Consider the following 17,304-nt stretch of genomic DNA (forward strand, 5'->3'; position numbering starts at 1 on the left):
TTTAAAATTACTCTATAAACTCTATTTATTTTGTTTTTCTTTGTTTTACATAACCATAGGTTACAGTTATTTTTCCTTCCTTTATGTCTAAACTTCCATTTGCTTTTAAGAGGTAATAATGGCTTGTTACTGTAATTGCAGCCTATCTTTTGTTTCTGTAAGTACAACTAATTTTTATGCCATATTCCCAAACCAATTTCTGCACTCCAGATGCTCCTCATTCCTGCAGCATCCTCCTGTTCCCTCTTCCATTGCAAAGGCAGCTCCTTGCCAAATCCTCTCACACACCCATAAAATCTGACTGTTCCTTGGTGCTCTGATCCCTCCCAAGGGGATGTCACAGCCCAGCACCTTCTTAAAAATGCTATTTAAGCAAACTCAGATTGCTCAGTGTGGCAGAGTTGATAAATACAAATGCACATAACCCTCCACTCTGATATTTAACATGAAAATGAGGCCAGCAGTCATGGGGTTTTTGTAGTGTATATATATATATTTTTAAAATGTATTCTAACGAACAAAGGACATTGTAAAGCTTAAGAAATTTTGTGTGGCAGGTTAATTTATTAAGATACAAAGACATTTGTCCGTTTTGGATAAAAAGTTGCCTTTGGCAAACTTGCTCCCCAGAGCAAGAAGGATTTTGGAAAGCCAGTTGAGTGGGAAGCCCCAAGACTCACTGAAAGGTCACAGCCCATGGCAGGCAAGGAGATGCCAAAGGAAGTGTTGGGTCTTGAGAAGCCAAACAGGAAAATCTCACTGCTGTCCTCAACTGTCAAACATGAGAGTACAAGAGAAGACAGAGATGTTATTTTTGAAGATGCAGAGAAAGGACAAAAGGCCACAGATACAAGCTCCTCCCAGAAAATTTCAACTGTGTATTAGAAGAAAAATGCAATCCTAGTAGTCAAACATTACAACAGGGCCAGAGAGGCAAAGGATCTCCAGCCTTAACAAGGTCCTGAGCAGGGAAATTGGACTAAGCAACCCTCCAAGCAATGTTTTGTGATTAAATACAAAACCTTGTTGTAAAGACACAGTGGAAATAAGGTAATTTTAATTACAGCCATCCATTTATATATACACATTAATGTGTATTGTACACATATCAAGGAAAAAAAAAAAACATACTGCATTTCAAAATTTGTTTACTGCAATAACAGAGGCAAATAGCCAGTAATAAGGTTAAGCCACTAATATTAAGGAAAGCCACAATGTGTGTTTGAATTGAAGCCAGAGAGAAAGTTACAGAAGCTCAGTATTCAGACATGAATTCCAAGGGTTTCACAATACCTAACTCACCTCAACCTCACCACATGAAAATGGAGTCTGGATTGCAGGGCTGGATCTAGATTATTATTTAGCACCCATAAGCTTCAGGTTCCTATTTACAGTAACTGTTTTGAAATGTTAAACTGTAAGGTCAAGGTAAGTGTTTTAGCTCTCACAACTGCAGCCTAGTTTCACTAAAATTGCCTTAATTAACTTAGAATAGTTTGGGATTCTATAATTACCAGATCAAATTGTCATTTTAAATCGTTCCTCATTTCAGGATATGTGAACACTGAACTAGCTGTAACAAAATTCTAATATTTTCAAAGTCAAAGGTTCATTTTTACTTTAAAAAAAGCCACAATAAAACTCTTAACAGAGGCTTAAAAAGGTCTTTATAAAATAATCTCCATCACACTTACAATAGTAAGAAAATTATTCTGGTTGCTAGTTTTAGTAAATATGAACTGGTTTATGTAATTTGTATTAAAGACGGTTATAACTACAGTTCACATTTCATTTCTTAAAGGTGGACGAACAAATGTGTCAAGAAAAGTTAATTATTGCTGTTTCTCATCAAGTCTTTTTTACTAAGGACATGCTGCCTTGGAAGGCAAGGCATATCTGGCAGCCAGCTGAGCCAGGAGAGTTGAAGGACAGAAGTTATGATTTGCATACCAATAAAACCTTCTTCAAACACCTTATATTTGGCAATAATACAACTGAACTGATCTAAGATCAAATCTGTGTCATTTCATCCATCTCCTGAATGACAGTGTTGATCATCTCATAACTTAAGTTTGCTTGAAGTGACACAAGAAGGTAGAATCCAAGCAAGTTCTGGACCAGCAGGAAAAAATCCTCTGATGCTTATCCTGTCATATGCAACTATGAAAATACCAGATGTTCTTCAGAGGGTTTTTCACCAGGTCTGCTGGAGCAACAGGTATGGCTCTGCAGAGAGAACAAACATGGACATACTGGAAATAGGAAATCTATCAGGTTTTCTATTCCTGCAGTAGTACTAATCAAATTAAATATGCCACCATTTAATTTCAAGAGGGCTCAGAAAGATCCAGAAATCTGTACATGTTTTTAATCAAACTTTACATACAGGAAAGCCTCTGAAATGTACTTTCTGTGGACACAAATTGGCAATTACAACTGCAAACACAAAAAGCTCACAACAACTGCTAATAGGGTGTCATTCATTATACATTTTAACCAGCTGTTAGATTCTTTAGCTTCTGGTAATAAATTATCCTAGTGAGGATGGTGATAGTTTATATGTCCAAGGTTTAATCTGCTGGTGTACTTCTTCCCATTGTTTACATGAAACCTTACACTACTATTTCACAAAGATGGTCTAGGAGACCTAAATCAAGTCACTCATACAAAATAAAATGGATATTGCTGTCAGAGGCACTACTGGATAATACATTAACTTCACACTGCCACCCTTCATGTCTGAAGGTCTCAAAAGAACAGGAAAAAAAAAAGCCTACATGACTGCTACCACTGGGGGAGAATTTTTCACTTCCGTACTTCCAGATTCCTTTTGATGTGATATTTTACACACCACATATAAAGACATTTCTCTTCATGTGGAAAAGACCCTGGTCTCGTGCTGTGTAGCCTTCCCAAGACACCACTTCAGTGCATTCTGCCCTCCCATTTAAGCCTCTGGTATCTGAATTCCAATCTCAAACACTGTCCAGTCAAGCCAGTGCTGAGGGACATTCTGAGCAACTCCTGATGGAATTACAGACTTCCCTGATTGTGCTTTGCTGTGTGATATCCTGATAAACTGTCCCCCAACTGTGTAGTTCTCAATGAAAAAACCACAATTATCCCAGCATCTGCTGCAGCTCAGCAACAAGCTCCTCTGAGCTTTGCACTGATAAATCATCACATCCCATTCCCCCCTGCAATGAGGCTTAAAGGCATTTCCTTTGCAATGAGATTCCTATAATTTCAACCAGAACCATCATAAAGAAATAGAAGTAGAGAAAAAATTCTGCAACTGTGACTTGAGATTGTGCATAAGCCGTTGTGATGACTGATACACCACTGTCAGAGCTGTGCAGCCAGCTGGTGCCTTTTTCCTTTTACTTCTCCATACTTTAAAGAAATGCATTTGATCAGCCTTGACATTTTATTTTAAAGAAAGCTGCTATCAACTGACCATCAGAAGCATTCTGTTACAAAAGAGTACTAAAGCTGTAGGGTAGCAATGAAAGATACCTAAAACATTCCTCTGAAATGTCAAGCATTTCTCTTCATGCTGGGTATTTATGTACCTTGACATTATCAGTTCTTCTGAAAATGGAGAAATACATCAGAAATTATTGTGTATAATTCCAAAAAGGCAAGGTGCATATTATTTCTTCCTTGCCTCTCAAAAGACAGTATTTTCTTTCCTGGAACATCCAGTGATGCAAACTGGTACAACACAGATCCTCAGTTTGGAAACCTACATCTTAAAATAAAAATACCTCCAAGAATATTTCGGATCTAAGTTACTCAATTATAATGTGTACTTAATTTCTTTTCAAAGCAAACTTCCATGCTGTGTCATTTCACTTTTTCTACTGAAAGTCTTAACCCATACAAAGATAATAAAATACTGACCTAAATAAGGGTCTCATTAATTTATCAACAGCAATGTTTAACATCTTCTGAGAAGACAAACAGTTTTTTGCTGGCAAATGTGCACCATTAGTCAACCAATCCAATATGGACACTGCAACAGTGAAACACTTTTGGGGTCTTTAATCCACTGCACTGTAAATAAAGTTTCATCATATCCAATTTCACCAAATTTTCCTATTTTTGAACATTCACTGAACAACCGAACTGAACTGAGGGAGAAGCATAATAGAGATCATACTTCAGTTGTATTTGTAGTGGCAATTATTATCCAGTACCAAAACATCAGATATCTTCTGTGAATGAAAGGAAGAACTCAAAGGCTTCCTTTGCATTCAAAGTTTAGAAACTGCTTTTGCAAACAAAATGACATTTTATGGCTGCTTCATAATTTACTTCAGAGGAGAAAGGGAAAGTAAAGACATCTAAGCTGCAGCTAAATTTGATATGATCATAGAAGTTACATCAGAGCAAACTTACAAATTCAGGTTTTTATACATCAATGCTGTGGCTGCTCAGGATTGATATTCATGGTCCTGTATATCTCTTTGAGAAACAGCAAAGCAGTGTCTTCAGATCCCCTAGGAAGAATGAATTAAACAAAAGGAAAAAAGGGAAGAAGAAAAAAAAAAATAAAAGGAAAAAGTTAGTTCAGTATGGTCTATCTATCTTATAATTCTCCTAAGTCACATTCTATTCTATTTCAGCTTTCTAAAAAGTTTGCACAACCTCTTGGTCTAGTATTTATTTCTCATGAACATGAGCTTACCTCTACCAACTTCTTTCAAGCTAAAAATCCACACAAGTTTTCAATTATTTCTGCTATCAACCCCAGCCTATGCATTCACCTTTTCTCTAGTGCATATCCTCCTCCTGTTCTCCCTAACTTCCTGTGCTGCAACTCTAAATCCCCACCTCTACCCACTTTGACATTGCTTCCTTGTCTTAATCCCCTCAAATAATGTATCACTTTTTGTCCTGAATATATTCCACACTTCATTCTACTTGTTTTGTCCCACTCCATTAATTAGCCCAGTTCCAGCAGCAATATTCTAATTCTTCTCTAATTGGCAGGCCCTTAATTGTAAACAGACTACGTTAAATACCCATAGTCTTCCTCTCTTCCTTACCATTAAAATGTTAGCTAGCTCTCAAATAATTTAAAGATTAATATCATTCAAGTGCAATGTTTTTATGTGCTGTTTTCCCTCCTCTTTTCAAAAATTAAAGCTTTGGGCTATCTGAATTTAAAGTTAATATGAATAGACTTAATTTTTTACTTCAACTATAAAATGCTATTAAAATACACATAAACAATACCAACATAAAAAAAAATAATCTTAAACAGGCAAATTTTAACAAAGTTCCAGAGCTGCAGGAGATGTTAGATGAGGGCAGCTTCCTGTGCTTTTTAAAATCAATCATATACAGAGCCAGTAAAGGAGATTTGGATGGTTAGAACTGTGATCCTCCAAATATGAGGAACATAATTTGCATAACACCAGTACAGAATTAAACATGCAAGCTAAGGGACTACATGTATTTTTCACCATTCAGCACCAACATTTCTTGATGGCGTCTTCATTAAATGAGCAGCAAACAAGTAAGCAGAAGGTTCAACACAGAAGCTCCAATCTCTCCAACACTCAGAGCATTTCATTTAAAGCTTTTCCCAACATTCCTTAGGAAAAAAATCCTCTCTTATTTGGGTCATTAATCACTATACTGATCTTCCTTACTCGAATGACAAAAACAGCTACAGGTACCAAGTGTTTTAAATCCTGGCAGTGATCGGCTGCCACCCTGTGGAAAGAATTCCCACTCCTTCAGCCCCGGCTGTGGGACGACACTGCCACCACCAGGTCACCCTGCCAGAGCTCAGCGCTAACAGCAGCCCCGGTAACCCCTCCTCTCCTCTGGCAGGTGCTGAACTTACACGGAGAAGTGATGATGGCTCTAATGAGACTCTTCAGGTAACGCCTTCAGAGCTGTGTTTTAACCTCTGGAAAACATGCCTGCTGCTAAAATTACCTACTGAAAACCAAAACCTTCAGAAAGAATGTAGAGCACTCTTTGTCCAGCACCTGCTGAACTCAAAATGAGAGGCCAGTCACTCCTTCCTCACCAACATCACTTTGGACAGCTCACAGCTGACACCCAAGGTTGGCTATTACAAGGTGTGCTGTTAAATATAGTTCACACATCCTTTGCTCTGCCAGAAGAAGCAATAAAGTTTTACCACTTACTGTAGTCTAATAAAAATCCGTTGTGAACGGTTTTATTTGAAAAACAAGTTTTGAAAATACTTCCAGAGCTCTCCTTGTTTTGAAATTACAGTAGCTAAAAATGTGTATCTGGAGTGTCAAAGGTAGAGAACAGTGTTCAATGTCTTTATTGCAAAAAATCTGTTTACTGTGTGTTAACACGGGATTTTATTTTGAGATAGGATTATCAGATAGTGACATCCAAGCACAACACCCTGAGCCTGACACTCCTGGACAATCACACATGCTGTGTACCATAAGCAGTATTTCTGGAATCACAGGTATTTCCCCTTACCAGTAGCACAGGTGACTCTGCAAAGCAAACAGGTACTCATTGAAGCTTTCTATTGGTTTCTCTTGTAGAACATAATCAATGCGACGTCCTCCATTCAGCATCCCAACCTTCACTGAAACATCTTCATCTTTTGGAGGGTCTGGGCTTTCAGTGATCTTCTCAGCTAAAATCAAAGAGTTTCAGATTTAAACTATTTTCAAGCACAGCCTGCTTGACTATAATTTAGAAATATTACCCATTTTTTCTGCTGTAATTTCCAAGTATTTGTGGTAAGACAGTAACAACCTGAACTGCCCAGCGTGGTTCAGAAAGGTTACTGAACTACAGGCTTACTTCTTTCCTAACACTTTAAACAGTTTTCTTAGGAAGTAACTGCTGAGTGATCTTTCCCTGAACTCACTCCAACCCACAAAGCTTCCACTGTAATTTCTCTTCCACACCCAGCTGAGGAGGAGAGTGACAGAGCAGCTTTGGTGGGAACCTGGCATTTAGCAGAGACCTCCTTAACAAGGTCAGGAAAATCAATAGCAAACTGTCACTGGGATACTCAAGTGTCAACTTATTTGAGATAAGTTACAGAAAAGCCAAAAATGTGTCCACATACCTTCCACCACCTGCTTTTCTTCCTCCTCTTTAATTTGGTTAGCTACTTTCTCCAGTTCTGCTTGCAGCTGGGTTGAAGATGTATGAGCACGTGCAAATTCATTAAGGGTCTGCCATGCACTCTTCAAAGAGCTAATAAAGCCCTGCTTCAGATCAGATCCCATACGAGACAGAGAGTCTTTCAGCTCTGAGAAAGAAAAATAACAAACAAAAAATTTAATTCAGAAGGATTTAAAATTACCAACTAAAACCAAAATGATGTAAGTTCTGTTCAAAAAATATCCCAATTACCAAGGGAAACAGGCCTGCTATGTCATAAATGTGTGTTTCTTGCTTCTCTTATCCACTTAAAAAGATTAGGTGAAATGCAATGAATACACAACTGACTTCTTACTGAACAGGTCAATGAATTCACCTACATCAAAGTGAAAACAGTAAGCAGCAACAGACCATATTTTTCTCCTTTACTATACACACTTTTGGAGAGTTGTAACCTGAAACAAGCATCTTGTGCAGTATAGCAAAGCAGACTCACTCTAATGGACAATTCCCAAGGACAGATGCTGCAGAATCTCATGAAGAGAGGCTTTCAGGAGGGCTCTATGAACTTACACAGCAGCAAAACTGACTTTCCTTATTAGATGTGCAAAATTTAAGTAAAGCACCTTGGTCTGATGCATACCCATGAGCAACAAAATCAGTCCCTGCCCTCCAATGGCTACAGAACCTCCTTTTCCCTCAGTTTCCCACACATAACAGACTCTGGTTAAACACGTCATGGTGCTCATTAGGGACACCAATAAATTTGGTTTTTGTTTCACAGCTTCTTAGAAATGAAGGTGATCAAGTACAATGATCAATGTACACCAATTTTTTAATGGAACTTTGGTCAATGAGAAGGTTAAATCTGTAGGAAATATGATTATTACTTTGGAATGAAATTGTGAATGCCCAGCTTATGGGGCTGGGTGGAATCACATCTAATGTTTAGGAAAAATATGAAGTCAGATATCCAGGATATTCACTAGTCTCTTAAAATCTTACAATACTCTAATGTATTAAATGAGTAAATAAGAATAGGATCCATATGAAATAAGTTTTCTTTTTACCCAGATGAAGTCTTTTTCTGCCTTTATGATGTGGAATGAGAACTGGTTTTAAATCCATGTCTTCAATGATCATTGGTTCTAACCTGTAAGCTACTGGATCAAGCTGTTAAGAGACAACACATTGACATTTAGTTACTTTAAAATTATTCCAATTACCACTTTTCAGTGAAAAAAATCTCTATTTATGGTTTATAGACAACCATTTTTGAATTCTGCACTATTTAAATTTACAGAAATTCAGTTCAAGACATATTAAGCAGGTTCATGAACTGCTTTGGTCTTGTTCTCCTACAGAAGGAGATTCTAATGAGAAAACACAATAGCAAGATTTCCTTGAACTCAATCTCTAGCAACATTTCACTGTTGAATTGTTAAACAAAATGAGACAAGGGAGGACAAACACTGCACGTAAAAATACAAACATTCCATTAAAATCTACAAGAGTGGCCTCAAATCAATGAAAAAATCCAAACAACTCCCCCCAAAAAAACTTCCTTAATTCTGAAAAGAAACAAGGCAAATATTATCAAAACAACCCATGCCTGGAAATGCATGTAGGGGAACAAGAGCTGTCATGCTCAGAAGATAAAACTTAGTAGTCTGCCTTTTTTGTGATCTACATCAACTAAAATCAAATTTTTAAAAGCACTGCTACTCACTGGGTGATAGATATTGAAGAATCCCTTGCAGGTAGGGAGCCTGTAGTTTTCATCAATCTTCTCCACACCCCTCACAGTAAGGAACACACCAATAGGGGACCCAAGAGCAAAGAAAATATCTGGTTCAAAGTCCAGTGCGCTGTAAACCACAGAAACCTACCAGACAGAAATCAGACACATCATCTCTCAGAACTTCAAAGGAAGCAGTGAAAGGTCATCAACATTAAAAAAAATATAGTGAAAAGAGAGGACTGATCAAATCCTTTAAATTGTTCAAATCATTTAGATCTACTTAGTCTCACCTGGCCAGTTCCAACTTCAAAATACTCATAGTCAATGTTCACAGAAGACACAGATGCACCAACTGGGAGCTTCCTCTTTGAGTGCATCTGACCAGACTCTGAAGGTGACACAGAAGAAACTGCCTCTTTTGGTTTCTGGGTGTCTTCTTGAGTCTGGAGTGTGGCAGCCAGCACAGCTTTCTTTTCTGCTACTGCTTTTTTCTGCTCCTTTGGAGAAAAGTTTTAAAGTTAGGGAGAAAAAAAGTTAATTTCACAGTTGTCAAAATTTCTTTAATATATTCAGGATGTTAACAAGAGTGTTCAAGAATAGAAGCTACTCCACAACAAGGAAGTCAGTTACATTTGCTGAACAACTTTTTATTTCGGTCCTGAAATATGCATTTACCTGCTTGGCAGCTCTGTCTTTTACAAAATTAGCTATTTTCTTTCTTGGTCCAAGAGGTATCCCCATCTCCTTCAGGTCATCAACTGTACACATGAGCTAAAGAAACAAACACCAAACACACACATCAAAACGTTTTTCTAGAAGAAAAAGTATTTGTAGCTTTTCTAGTGAATTGAATAATTTCTTACTGGCAATGACTTATGAAATTGTTCAGTCAATTTATAAAGCTACAGAAAATGCAAAAAAAAAATAAACTATATGACACAAAGTGCCTTAACTGCAAGGATGCATCAAACCAAGATAAAACAAGAGCTGCAGAAGGTGCAGTCTTCATACATTGATTATCTTATCTTTGCAACTGCTTTCATGGCCACAGGACTGAAAGGAAAAACAAAACAAGAAGAAGAAAAGCCAAACAGAAACCTCCATACCCTGGGAAACCCCTACAAGTCAAGTGAATGTTTTTGTACCAGAGACTCCATGTCGATCCGCTCCTTTTCAAAGGTGCTGGCGTACTCTGACAAACTGAGCATTTCCAGCGTCTTCTGCAGAGTAGGAAGATCTTCCTCTGCCTCAGCCTCACAAAGGTCATCAGCAGAAGTAGCAATGGAGGAGCCCAAGGAACTGGTATCTTCAGTCATCTCAACAGAACAGCACAGAAACAGAATCACATCCTCTAACAGTGGAAAACCAGTAAGCAGCAAGCAAAACCACGTTTAACTACTTTCTCCTAAAAACATTATCAAGCAAGCTCTGTAAATATATTTCCATTTTTAGTGAAGCAGGATAGAGATTTTCCACTAAAACAGTCCTGCAAAATAAATATCTTAAAATTACTATGAGAGATAAAACACTCAAAAATGCTTCCTTTTATTTCTCAAACAACTGGTCACCATTTCTAATCTAAACACAAATTGCTTTCCTTTTATGCACCTCCCCCACCACTTAGATACTGCTAGACCAAGTTATATGTTCACAAGGGTCAAAGCTGATGTTCAGCATCAAATCTCATTACTGGCCTACTTGGAACTTGGATCTTGGAGAGATCTAATTAATTTGTGCTGAGAAATGACAGTATTTACAAAACAGCACCTTTCCATTTGCATGTTTAAATGTATTATTCAAAACCCACAAACTTGGTTCAGTTCTAAGAAAAAATGACTAAAAATATCAGATCTATTGGTCTGGAAAGACCAGCATGCAAATTACCTGTTTATCATGAACAGCCACATCCTTCACACTCCCATTAACACCAGAGAATGGTCCAGAATTTACTGATGAAGCCAAGTCCTTCTGGTTAGACAATATGTCAAATAGAATTAAAGAACCTGCAAACAGGAATTAGAGTTGATTTAGGAAAAGTATCAGGTTTTCCTGTCCCTAATCTTGAGCAAATTTATATGCAATAAAATATATGCAATAAGTAATGTCACTGTATAGTTTGATCAAAAGAGATGGCTGAATTAAAATAGCCATATATTACCTCAAACATAATCACTCTCAGCTAAAAGCAACCCCTTTTTTTCCCTGCTCATGATTTATCTAGTTCCCATGACTAAATTATTTATATAAATTTTTTCTATATATTTTTCTTTTAACACCTGAGTGCTTGATGAGCTGGAGGAAAAGTCTCAGTCCAAATCAGTATGTCAGGATGCTGTTCTAACACTCATTTTATCTTCTAAAAAATGATTGTGCTTTTACTAAGTGGGGGTTCTGAGACACAGACATCACCCACCTAACAAGACACCAGATAACCTGTTAACTTTTTAACACAGATTAGACACTAAGTTTTCATGATGGGAAATACTAACTTTCTCTTAAAGCCTGCTAAACTCAGTTGTTAAGAGGAGTTTGTCAGCTGTTTTCTGAAAGACAGCCATGTCCTAAGAGCCAAATTGAGTTTTATGCATAACAAAGGGGCCATTTTCCTTAAAGGAGGAACTGATTTGGAATAAAAGCAACATTCCTCAGACAATCACCTAAGCTGTGCCCAGCCACAGAGACTCCTCCTTTGAAGTCGGGGTTGCGGCTCATGAAGAGCGCGTACAGGCGGTTCATTTCCATGCCCACTTTATCCACGATGGTCTGGCAGTAGGTGGGGCTGTTGTAGAACAGGATGTCGAGCAGCGTTTCGTTGGTGAAGTGCCTCAGGCGACCGATGCTCGGCAAAGTGATTTTCTTTATGTTCCTGGTAACACAGAATCGTTAAAAGTGTGAAAGGCTTTAAGGAAACACTCGTGAGGACTTTGTCAGCTTTTGAAATTAATGCAATGTAAATGCTATAGAAAGAGTCTCTAAAGAGATTTTAAAAACCCATACAGCCTTCTGGCCTTGTTGCATATTCACACATTAATGCTACCTACTGATTGCAGTATTTGAGAAAGATACAGCTCCTTTTCCTCTCTCCAGGCTGAAGAAATGCCTGAAATAACCTCTTTTCTATTCCAACACTGCTCTCATAAAGTGCCAGGGAAGTTTGGTGAGCAGATTGAAGGGGAAGAGAAAAAGGAACTTGCATATAAAATTAGAATCATAGAATGTTAATACTCTCTTTTTGAAGAAAAAGCTTGGCATCACCATCTGCCTGCCTGGAGTCAAGACAGCTGCACTGGAATTGCTATAGACTTGAGACTGCCTGGTTTGATTAACAGAATAAGGATCCCTCCTCATGCAGTGCTCAAATACAAATAAAGCACCAAGGCTGGAGAAAAGCAGTGTGATTTGACTGAGCTACAACAGTCTGGAGAACATCAGCATCCCTTTAAGTGGCACAGATTGCCACCCTCACAATTTTTACTTCCCCAGCTTTGAGAAAGAGGAACAGCTTGAAATGCGAAGTCACAACAAAGGGGTAGGCACATGGAAAGGATTTTAAAATAGATTTTGAAACTTCTACCCAAATATAGAATACTTTGCTTCAAAAAAAAGAGAACCCCTTAGCTCAAGTGCCTAATCATGATTCAGGCACTCCTCTAGGACTGGACAGAGGGCTTAATGTCTTCCTCAGAAATAACTCCTAGGGTCAAACTCAATCAGACTGAAGGAAAGTAAAGCATAGAAAATTCTCCACTCTAAATTGTGCATACCTGGTACTGGACAAAACATCTCCAGGCTCACCACCTCATCCATGTGACCACAGACTCACAGACTCACTCATCAAGTATCATGCATTGGCCACTCATGCAAATCCAGAACTGAACAGGTGTGTGCATGAAAGTAAACAGGAGGAATATTCCTCACGCCTTTCCAGCTTTCCGAATACTCCTCATCAAAATGTAAATTTAAAAAAATCTGCAATTCTCTAATCCAGTCCTACATTTACTCATGTAGCCCACAGAGCATATGAACTGCTCTTTTTCTCCACTTTCCGTAACCTGTTAAAAAGCAGCTTTTAAGATGTTTTCAACATTAAACAAAGCCCTCACCTGTCTACACCTGTTGCATCTCCATGAAGAGAACTGTGCCAATGAACTGGAAGGAATTCCACCCTGCTCACTTTGCGTTCCTCCAAGCATTTCTTAAAGTGAGTCTGCAACAACTTCAGAGAAACAGTCCTAAAATCATCAACTGTGAAGAAAAAAGAATAATGAAAACCTGATAGCTGCAGTACTCAAGTAACACATAAATAGTCCCTCCTTCCCCTTAATTTCACAGATAGTCAGAATACAAATGATGGAAACTGAAAATTGGAAAAATCTTTCCAAGTACTACTATTTTAACAAGAAAGTACAAATTTTTGTTAGAGTGGATTTTCTAGTAAGCTTCTATTTATCTCACAATGACTGCCTGTTCACTCCATAACCAGACAGGGCTTGCTTTATTTACTCAGTTGTACCAAAATGCATTTTAAAAAAAAGAAAACACAAAACCACAACACACATCCACTCACACTACAAAAAGAAAAAGCAAAAAAACTAATCAACCAAAAAAAAAAACCCTCACCACACATCCCAAAACCCAAATCACCCTGCAAGTATGATATTGAGTACTAGTAATAACAGCTAAAGCTTCAAGTTTGACAGAACACAGATTCTGTGTTTGGAAAATAACCATGGAAAAATTGAACTTCTTAACATTAGAGATTCCTCTTTCAAAAAAAAAAAAAAAAGATGTGCTTATCTGAATATGAGCTAGACACATTTAAAGCCACATTTATGAGCCACATTTAAACAGCAAGAATCCAACTGCTCATTATACAAGCCCAAACTTACCACATTCAACAATGCTTCTAAACCTCAAGTCACATACCGGACCTATGCCATGAACCATAAATACCAGATGGTCAATTTGGGACATTTCTCCTGTAGGAAAAAAAGAAGGAAAACATTCAGAGTACCAATGTATATAGCAGGAATAAAGTTTAGAGTCTAGCAAGTGTAATACACTCTTGTTTTATAAAGCCTATTACATAACATGGCTCAGGACATAACAGAGCCCACAGGACTCCTTTGATTAAAACACTCCAAAAGCAGATAACCTCATCAAGAAGCTGAGATGAAGGAATAACTTTAATCTTTAGACTTCAGGTACGAACAGCACGCAGCCACTCCACCCACTCCAGCTTCTGCAAAGATCTAAACTGACTGCTCCCAGTGCAGACCCAAGTACACCAGGAATCTCATCACCTACCGTCAGGAATCTCATCATGGTCATCATCAATTCCACGTTTCACTACCCTTGGCCTTGTCTGCCCATCCTGAGTGGTGCCCCATTCATCTGGTGTGGCAGAAGGCTGGAACTGAACTATGACCTGCAACACATACAGTGTCCAATTCCAACCATGGAAAACCCTCATGATGCTTACTGTTAGTCTGAAAGCACTGCATGGTTGAAAATATTTTTGACTGCTTTACTTTGCATCTGAATATCAAATGTTTTCTTCCACAAAATCCTCATTAGTGTGAAAAGCAAACAGGTGACTCAAAGCAACCACTAGGTGAAGAAGCTGGGCCTGCTCAGTGATCCTGAACCATTTTAAATCCTCAGCCAAGCATTATTCAAGCTCCTCCTTCCCAGTCTCCAGTATCCATTCTTCCTTAGCATATTACTGCTAATGTGAGGAAACTGAATGCTACCTGATTTACAATAACTCTATCACAAGGAGAAAATAGAAAGAGTGCAGTGCTTTTCAGGCAAGGACAACAGCATCTAAAGTAGTCCAAAAACCTTAAGAAGTGAGAAATTCAGTAATACAGTTGTTTATAGTACTTAGAGTCAGAACTCATATTTATGACACCAAGTGGTTTAAATGCTCCTTCTCTAGATTTTTACTAGACAGAATTCCCTAACCAGGATAATTAAACACTTTAAGTAGGATTAACCATGATCCTTTCTGGCCCTTGGAGAGTTCTGTGTATTAATTACTGCATCTGTGGTAAGTGAACAGATAACAGCATTGATCAATAAGGCTGAAGTCCATGTTTTAATCACATGAGACCATTCACAGAGTATTTAGAATACTTTTAAAGCTTGCCTTGCTATACTTTCTTATGGCCTGAAAATATGCAGAAACCTTCTGAGGCCCTAAAGAAACTATTTACCTAACAGTTAGATTAATGCTCTTCTCCACATTAAAGCTCTTCATTTTAATTATCTTTTGTTTGGTACAGACTCAGGTTAAACAAATTCAAATTGCTTACCATTTGCTGCCAGCTATGCTTAGCCAAAATATTTACTATGCAAACCCTTATTCTCTTTAGGTTTCAGAAAGTACTGTCTTTTAACCACATGACAGCACACTGAAGCAAGCACAAGCTCAGTGTTCTGTAAACTTGATCATCTTTACAGCACACACACCCAGAACAAACAACTGATATGTTTCATGCAAGATTAAGACCACATTCAATTTATGCTTCCATCCATTTTCTCACTCCCCCTTAATGAATCCTGAGACAGAATTGTCAAAATCCATTACCTTGGGATTATGCATAACAATTGTCTCCCCATTTGGAAATTCAAGTCTCCGATGCCATTGGTTTGTAGTTACAGCCCTTTTATATTCTGCCTGAAACAGTAACAAGTTACACAAAATCAGCACGGCAACCTTCTCCGTCTTTTGTGGCCTCATGCAATGCTAAAACTAAAAATTATATAATTTTCTTTATATAAAAATGTCACATGTAGAGCTACACAGGCAGTGTAGGTCACAGCAGTGCAGGACTGATGCAGAAGTAATGTGGCCTTCTAGACACTCCTCTTTCCAGGATTTCCTTATGTTCCAAGAAGTGCATTCTGAAAATCATCTTCACGAAACAGAAAGAACTGTTTCTAAGGTGATTAATACAATGAACTAACAAGATCTCTGTGACTTACTGACCTCCAATTTGTCACTGAAGTCCTCAGTGTAAGGGATGAAGCGGCTGTCCTTGTCTCCCTTGTAGAACCACAGGCAGCGCCTCACTTCCGAGGGCTCCTCGTCCCAGTACACGGCTTTCCTCACGCGCTCGTACAGGAACACGTCGTAGCGGCCGCCGTCCGTGCTCAGCACCACGCTCTCGGGGTCAGGCTGGACTGGGACACACAGCCACACGTGGTTACCACACCAGTACAGCTCTGCTCTCTCAGCCCAGCCCCAGCCACTTCTGGGATCAATATTAGGCCATTATGGCTGTCAATCACACCACAGCAGTGAAGCTTTGTAACACTGTGATGCTTCTAGAAAGCTTCCATACCCTGTACACAACAAAAAGCTTGGAAAAACTCCCAAACAGAAATACTTATTCCAGAACTGGCAGTTTAACAAAAAGGTGACCTAAGACACAAATAACGAGGAGTTCTATATGAAAATCTGATACCTACTTGGGATGGTACATCTCAACACTAACAACATCAAGCAGTGATGATGTCAGTGAAATAAATTAAGTGGCACAAAAGACATCTTCAAAACCTTACTTATTGCTGCCACACAGATGAGTGGCATTACCCCAATATTTTCCTTTAGTCCTTCTGCTCACCTCTGGATAAGACAGAACTTACCAGAATTATAGACCTCCTCTAGTTTTGCAGAATCCAGAATGCTGAATGGCATCCATATTTGCTTGTCCTCCACCTCCTTACAGTAGAACCAGTGGGGCTGAACTGGCTCGTATTGGTTCTGCAGCAGCACAGGAGGGGCTGGGACCAGGGGCCCTGCAGGCCTGGCAGGCTGGAGCTGGGACTGTGGAAACTGAAAAAGAGATGGATTTAGCACCTCAGTCTTAGGGCTTTTACAGAATTCTTCTATACTTTGCTATAGGGAATACTCTGAAATTTTATTTCTAACGTGTTTTCCTCCCCAAGAACATTACTGCTCATTCAAAAAATATTGTCCACTTTATCATGTGTTTGAGAACTTACACCTTCTCAAACTGAGAAAGAATGTGAATTTCAATACCACAAACACTGTTAAAAACTGCCATGGTTTACCATCATGATTACCTAAAATCAGTGAGATTTCAAATATTCTCTTAAATTTTCAAAACTCAAGCTAAATTTGTTTCTTACAGCCACAAAATTTGACATGAAAATAAAAACACATTCTTCTCATTGTTCATTTACACATTATTATGCTTTTGCATAAAGACTCCCAGTTTTAACAAGTGGCCACTTGTTAAAGACCTGCAAAGTGACCAGTCAGAAAGAACAGTCAGATTTCAAACTCAAATGTAGCACCAGTGGCACAAGAAAAGTAACTGATTTTGAAATGGTCTACAGCTTTCATAAAGCTGATTGCATAGAAATTGTACAAAAATCCCAGTCAGTACAACTAAAAGCAACTGAAGTCA

General features: G+C 38.4%; 1 protein-coding gene across 1 annotated transcript in view; it reads right to left on the minus strand.

Moving 5' to 3' along the window:
- SEC23IP (SEC23 interacting protein) overlaps nucleotides 1–17,304 on the minus strand; it is a 22,363-nt gene continuing 5,059 nt past the window's right edge. Inside the window, exons 3-19 of the mRNA XM_023929959.2 lie at nucleotides 16,517–16,706; nucleotides 15,858–16,051; nucleotides 15,456–15,545; nucleotides 14,171–14,291; nucleotides 13,753–13,842; nucleotides 12,967–13,108; nucleotides 11,521–11,729; nucleotides 10,748–10,866; nucleotides 10,009–10,179; nucleotides 9,539–9,634; nucleotides 9,154–9,360; nucleotides 8,852–9,007; nucleotides 8,193–8,295; nucleotides 7,085–7,270; nucleotides 6,481–6,643; nucleotides 4,402–4,502; nucleotides 1–2,226 (exon numbers count right to left, since the gene is read on the minus strand). Coding sequence (XP_023785727.2) covers nucleotides 4,421–4,502; nucleotides 6,481–6,643; nucleotides 7,085–7,270; nucleotides 8,193–8,295; nucleotides 8,852–9,007; nucleotides 9,154–9,360; nucleotides 9,539–9,634; nucleotides 10,009–10,179; nucleotides 10,748–10,866; nucleotides 11,521–11,729; nucleotides 12,967–13,108; nucleotides 13,753–13,842; nucleotides 14,171–14,291; nucleotides 15,456–15,545; nucleotides 15,858–16,051; nucleotides 16,517–16,706 — 2,319 coding nt within the window. The 3' untranslated portion in view covers nucleotides 1–2,226; nucleotides 4,402–4,420. The remainder of the gene's footprint in view (nucleotides 2,227–4,401; nucleotides 4,503–6,480; nucleotides 6,644–7,084; nucleotides 7,271–8,192; nucleotides 8,296–8,851; nucleotides 9,008–9,153; nucleotides 9,361–9,538; nucleotides 9,635–10,008; nucleotides 10,180–10,747; nucleotides 10,867–11,520; nucleotides 11,730–12,966; nucleotides 13,109–13,752; nucleotides 13,843–14,170; nucleotides 14,292–15,455; nucleotides 15,546–15,857; nucleotides 16,052–16,516; nucleotides 16,707–17,304) is intronic.

The sequence above is a fragment of the Cyanistes caeruleus genome, chromosome 8, assembly GCF_971803275.1.
Source record: "Cyanistes caeruleus chromosome 8, bCyaCae1.hap1.1, whole genome shotgun sequence".
NCBI classification, from domain to species: Eukaryota; Metazoa; Chordata; class Aves; order Passeriformes; family Paridae; genus Cyanistes; species Cyanistes caeruleus.